Source organism: Sarcophilus harrisii, chromosome 4, assembly GCF_902635505.1.
Source record: "Sarcophilus harrisii chromosome 4, mSarHar1.11, whole genome shotgun sequence".
NCBI classification, from domain to species: Eukaryota; Metazoa; Chordata; class Mammalia; order Dasyuromorphia; family Dasyuridae; genus Sarcophilus; species Sarcophilus harrisii.
In genome coordinates, this window is record NC_045429.1 from 89,301,257 (window position 1) to 89,307,887 (window position 6,631).

Here is a 6,631-nt window from a genome sequence, read left to right on the forward strand (position 1 = left end):
ACTTGCACATAGTAGATGATTAATTAATGTTTATTGACTGACTGACTTCATAAACCATTTACAAAAGATGAGTGTTAGATCATATAGGAGAGTCAGGATGGGATATGTGGAAATGGAGGACAGATAATCTATGTATGAGTGGAGAGTAAGCCATATACAAAAATCACTTTGATGCAAATTAGAATTTAAATAAATGCACTGCAGGATTTACTACCTTGAGAAACTGAGGGAGAGAGGATAGTGATCAAATTCATGTTTCTTGTTTTTATTCTATCTCCTATCTGTAAATTCATCCTCAGAGGAAATAGGAAAATGTGGACCACCTCCATCTATTAGTAATGGAGACACCATCTCTCTCTTGTTACCTGAGTATGCTCCAGACTCAACAGTGGAGTACAGATGTCAACAATTTTATGTGCTTCAGGGTTCTGAATTTGTGACATGCAAAAATGGAAAATGGACAAAGGAACCAACATGCCTAGGTATGTACTAAATAGACTTAGTACATAAGGAAAATGTCATTAATAAAGAATCTGATTAGTTGGCATTTATACTTAAAATGTCACAGGATAGTATTATAGGTGAGTAAATCTCAATAAACAAAACAAACTTCAGTGATAAACCTCCAAGAAATATATGGGTACCCATGCTTGTTGTCATGACCAATGAATCCAATATAATAAACTTCTGCCATGATGCTAAGAATTGTTTTTATTAAAGACTTGTGGCTCAGGGTTTTCATTCCAATTTGATCTTGTCCTTGTTGCTAGAATCAGTAATTTAAGAGAAAAAGAAATCATATGTTTCCTTCCCCTTATATTCAAGGAAAAATCTTCTTTATCTTTCATATTTGAAAATAGAGAACAAATTAACTCCCCCTAACATCATTTACTACCCATTTAAATTTTAACACAGCACAATGTATATGATACTTCATAAAATTTTAATGCACTTTGCTGGTTACTCAGGGAAATGCAAATTTGATTGTTTTTTATTTCATTTTCAAATTTTCAAAAAATTTATTTTCTTGTCTCTAAAAGACAGATTTTTTTATTTTTAATATATTTTTTATTTATTATAATAACCTTTTATTGACAGAACCCAGGCCAGGGTAATTTTTTTACAACATTATCCCTTGCATTCACTTCTGTTCTGATTTTTCCCCTCTCTCCCTCCACGCCCTCTCCTAGATGGCAAGCAGTCCTATATATGTTCAAAAGACAGATTTTGGAACAGTCACTTCCCAAGGAAGCCATCTGATCACTTCTCAAAGTTGTTATGAAGATAATTATTGCACATATTTGGTAAAGAATAGATATTCTCTGAGGTTTTGTTTTCTATTATCTCTGAATTCATAATCCCCATTGATTATTTGCAAATCAGTATGGACACCAAAAATAGTGAAATGGTGATATTTCCATCTCTCTTCCTTGGTGTTATGAAATGATGAAAGGACATAACACCATGGAAGAGAGATAGAAATAGTTTATTCAAGACATTAGACACAGATGATATTTATAAAACTGGTACAAGTTTCTGATACATCCTGACTATATAGAACACCCCCCCAAAAAACACACACACACACACACACACACGAAATGGTCTTGTATCTTTAATTGTAAATAAGCTATTCTGTTCCACACTTATTTTACTGAGTATTAAATGTATTGAGTATTAAATAAATTTATTTTATATTGAGCATTAAATAATTTTGGAAATAACCTATTTGCTATATGTTATCTAATGATACAATTCTTTTCTTTTTTCATAATCTCAATTTATATTGTTCTTCACTTGTTCTTATAGAGAATTTTTTTTCATTTTATCAAATCATTAGAGGTAGCTCCTTCAAATTTTGATTGATATTGTTATATTTTATATCAATTTTTGAAAATTTTGTTTTTAATGATCATTTACATGCATAAATATTATGTAATTCTTAATGATAATTGTTCATATAGGCATATATGTCTCCTGGAAAATTAGTGCTAAGTATATGAAACATTTTGAAGTTTTCATCTATGTTATTTCTCTTTTTCTCTCTGAAATTTCTTATTTCAGTAATGATCTCGAAAGTGCTGATGATTTCTAAGCTTTCTATCTGGATAATATTGAGTAGCCATGTTTTCTTGATTAATTTTCTTTCTTCAAATTTTCTAAATATATGCCCTAAAATCTGTGACTTTTTTTTTTTTTTTTTGCTCTTACTGAATCCCTTTATTCTCTCCTTGCCTTATTGCTAAAGGCAGCATTTCCTCCAAGAAACTAAAGCATGAACACATGAAATTATATATAGAAGCTTCTCTGGTAATGAATTATGCTACACATTCTTAGCATGACTTCTAGTAGTATCTACCAGGCAAAATCCAATTGCTCACAAGAAAGATTTACTTGTCTGAAGTTGACCCAGAGTTAAGGTCCCATCATGATCCTCAGGAAAAGGGTGCATCTATTCCAATAAACCATCAAGATAACAGAATCCTATATTACTGAAAACAAAATTAAAAAACAAACAAACAACAACCTTAGCATATGGTAATTTGGTAATATGGAATTTCACATCAGTAATTCTATCAGTATCCAGTTATTTAAAAGAAGCCAAGTACATTTAAGAATAAGACTTAAAATGGCACCACAGTTTATTCAGATAGCTACCTGGTTCAAAACTATCTAACCAAATGTGAGAGAATATGGAATGGGCAATATATGTGACAATGGTAATATCTGTCCTAAATTAGAGAGAATGATTTTCAAGTAAAAGCTGCCAAGCACTAATAAAGATTCCTAGCACCTGGGGCACAATTGGTTTGGTAAGATCTTGTGTGGGGATGAAAAACAAGTAGGTAAATTCTAAGGACAATGTGTCCTGTTGTCTTTTCTGTCTCCCCAAATTTCTTAATACATGGACAGCTAGATGGTGGAATGAATAGAGCTGTGGCCCTAGAGTCAGGAAGATGTGAGTTCAGATCCACCCTCAAACAATTACTAGCTAAGTAACTTGGACAAATCACTTAATATTGTTTGCCTCAGTTTCCTCATCTACAAAATGAGCTGGGGAAGAAAATAGCAAACAACTTCCATATTTTTCCCAAGAAAACTACAAATGGGGTCATGAAAAGTTAGACATGAATTAAACCACTGAACAACCCCAAAGTATCAATGATCCTGCTGCCCTACCCTCTCCTAAGGCCTATCTTTTTTGACCAACCCAATTTAAGCATGGACTGAAAAGCACAGTGAAGGTAGTCACTTGACTCTTATGGAAAGGAAGCACATCTTATGTTGGGGACAGAAAAAAAAGGTCCCTACCAAGACTGTTCAGTTATGATTATGCATAATTATTCAGAATTTAGTGTCTTATTGTTCAGCATTGTGCATAGAACTGAATGGGAAAATAAAATTTTCACTGTAGAAATTTTCTTTATTCCCAATTACTTTGCAATGTAAAGTAGTACACAATTATTAACACTTTAACATATTCTTTTTATCTTTCAGAGGCATGTACAATATCAAAAGAAAAGATGCAGGAAAATAATTTAGAACTTAGATGGAAAGCAACTAAAAAAATTTATTCAAAAACAGGACAAGAGACTGAATTTAGTTGTAAATACGGATATTATTTATCTGCAGAATCGCCTCCCTTAAGAACAGTGTGTATAGAAGGGGAAATCAATTATCCCAGATGTGAATAATAGAATTCACTGTGGTGAGTTTTAAACTATTTCTAACCTTTTCTGATATGACTTCTGTTCCTATTTGCTGATATTCTTATTATGTGACAACTGCATTAGCACCCAGGATACCTTAGAATCAGCCGGAGTCAGGATAAGCAAAAGTGCTTAATCTTTATTCTTGGTCTTTAGGGGTAGAAGTGAAGGGGATAGAAGCAGGATCTCCGTAACCTCCTTCTTCCTTGTCCACCGCCAAAGTGACTCTGCTAGTCTTACTCCATCCCCTAGTCTCTCCTATAATTCTCTGTATACCCCAATTATCGAGCCAGCACAGGATAGTGGGAAGGGCCATTCCTCAAGCACATGCCCATAGAGTATTGTCCAATTGGTAATTATCCCTAAGTGCTTGAACCGACCTCAGTGCAAGGACTCAAGAGTTTCAGCCCTCTACATCATTACTGTAATATTTCAATGTTATCATCAGGATGAAAAAATGTGGAGATGATAAATCCACCCAATTCAGTTCTAAGAATCTAAGAGATTATTATTTGACCTATTTTCAAAATCTCTAGGACAAAGATTGACGATCTTTCCCATGTCCTGCCACCAAAAAAAAAAAAAAAAAAAAAAGAGCATTAACAAATTCTCATTATCAGAAGACATGACAATGGTTCTACAACTCTTTTTCCTTTGTCAAAAAAAGATTTAATTAGTTTAACTTTGCTAAGAGATTGTGACACCTTCATTGTACTATGAACCATCATTGTATACAGTTTGCAATTGTGTTTGTTAAACTTTTCAAACTTCTATAAGGAATGGAATGATTGTATGGGGCAATGGCAAGGAAGAAAGAGACAGTATTCAACATACAGAAGAGAATAATGGAATTAACAATGTTTCTCTTAATACTGTTGCTAGAATTTTCTTCACTCTATATCAATATGTCAAGACCCATTTAAAGAAACAATGATATAGGCCAGGTATAAATGGAAGGAAACAAAGGACAATCTGTTTTTTGCCAAACTTTATGCTATCTTTAGAAAATTTCTTCTTAATAGAAACTTCTCCTTTAATCTCCTTTAATCAATTAAAACAAATCTATCCTGAACAAACAGTTCTGTCTTCTGTCTTTCCAAAACTTTCTACATGTTTTGTTTTTCAAAAATGTAACACTGAAGCATTTTTATAGCACCATTCCTCTATACAAATTCTTTGATTGTTTATGGGGAATATTTTCGTCCACTTACTGTTTTTTTGTTTTTTGTTTTTTTGCTTTTGGTTATATTATTTCCTTAGGAACTCAGCTATGGAGATAATGCAGGATTCTTACCACCATTTGGAAATCATGACTGTGACAAATGCTCAGCTTCAATCTGTCTTATTTGACTACTTTCTACATTGTGATAAATGTTTTGATTAATTGTATTTACTCAGATGGTCCATCATTCATTCAATATACTTCTGGCTTTGAAATGTTCACTTTTTAAAGCACAAACCTAAAGAATGAAACAGTCATTATGTATCAATAAAATCTTCATCTTAAGAAAACTCTGTGTTATTTAACTATCTGGAGTCATAACTTCTCTATATGCTTAGGGAGTAAATTTCAGAGTGTTTATTTTGTACTAAATCCAAAAGATTAGCAGTCTTCAGAGAAAGAAAAGTATGTCTTGGCAGTGTGCAATAACTTTGGTTACATTTAATTTTCAAGTGCTCATTTTATCTAAACAGGCCAGTGTTTTCTTTATTAAAATGTTTAATGATTGTTCTTGATCTTCAGAAGGTCATAAAGAGAAAGAAAGATGCTTCAGAAAAAAACCCAAATATTATCCAGTTTTAAAAAACTCAATGTATGAAACCAACAAGTCATGAGCCAGGAAAATGTTCTTCCATTCCTAGCAAAATATTTTAATATATCATCAGAAAGTAACAGAATAACAACAATTAAGTAAACAGAAGCAATGATCACAAAAAGAGATTGACTACATGAAAAATAGGTAATATAAGATTAATAAAATTCCTTTGTTTAATATGGTTACTAGGCCAGTAAGGCCTATGGCAAAACACTGGGTGAAGTCCTTCCTGAGATACTTGGAGATAAGACAGAGAATTGGGGACCACATGATTGTTGAATTAGTTAAGTTTGCAACTGGTTGAATTCCTACACAAAAGACTAATTATGAATGGTAGCAATCAGCTAGAAGAGAAGTCTCTAGGTGAATGCTTCAGGGGTAAGTCCAGCCATATGTTTAGCACCATTTTTTATTAGTCACTCGCTTAAGAACACAAATATTTATTAAATTTCTATTTAACACATTAAATGAGAGAACTGGGATTTTGAAAATACGTGGCTTAATTGACCATCAAATTAAATCCATTCAATTTAAATGTAATAGAAATAAATTTAAATCTATAAACTGAGATTCATCTCTATATTTAAGATACATGTCTAGATTGTACATTGCATGGAAATAGTTCAATTTTTAAATACATTGCCAGTTTAATATGATTCTATTCAATTTGACAAGGATTGAGCAAAGCCCTGTATAGGCAATGTGGATACAAACACTAAAGAACATCTTGGTCTTAAAAAATATTGCAGGAGGGGGAAGGAAGATGAATACTACAAGCAAGCAAATGATAATTCAAAATAATTGAGAAAGGGAGACTTATATAAGGAGATTTTGTGGAAGAAATTGTTGAATTGTATCTGAGGTTGGAAAATAACCATGGATTCTGAATAGAGGCTGAGGAAATGTGCAATGTAATTTAGCTACCACAAAAGTTAATTGAGACATTTTCTTTTGAACAGATTTGTGACTTCATCAGTTTGGGCAATTTCCAGTGAAATATTCCTTCTGCCAATGTAAATTAGTACCTTTTTCACAACTTATATAGGCACTTCAGATTTTTTTAATAGAAGGAAAGTAGGAAATGCTATCATTTCAACTTATTGT

At 32.4% G+C, this 6,631-nt stretch overlaps 1 protein-coding gene across 1 annotated transcript in view; it reads left to right on the forward strand.

Annotated features, from left to right (window-relative positions):
- The window catches only part of LOC100914654 (complement factor H), a 117,803-nt gene extending 112,581 nt beyond the window's left edge, over positions 1–5,222 (forward strand). The window contains exons 21-23 of the mRNA XM_031937082.1: positions 300–482; positions 3,499–3,709; positions 4,971–5,222. Coding sequence (XP_031792942.1) covers positions 300–482; positions 3,499–3,695 — 380 coding nt within the window. The 3' untranslated portion in view covers positions 3,696–3,709; positions 4,971–5,222. The remainder of the gene's footprint in view (positions 1–299; positions 483–3,498; positions 3,710–4,970) is intronic.
- The last annotated feature ends 1,409 nt before the right edge of the window (positions 5,223–6,631 follow it).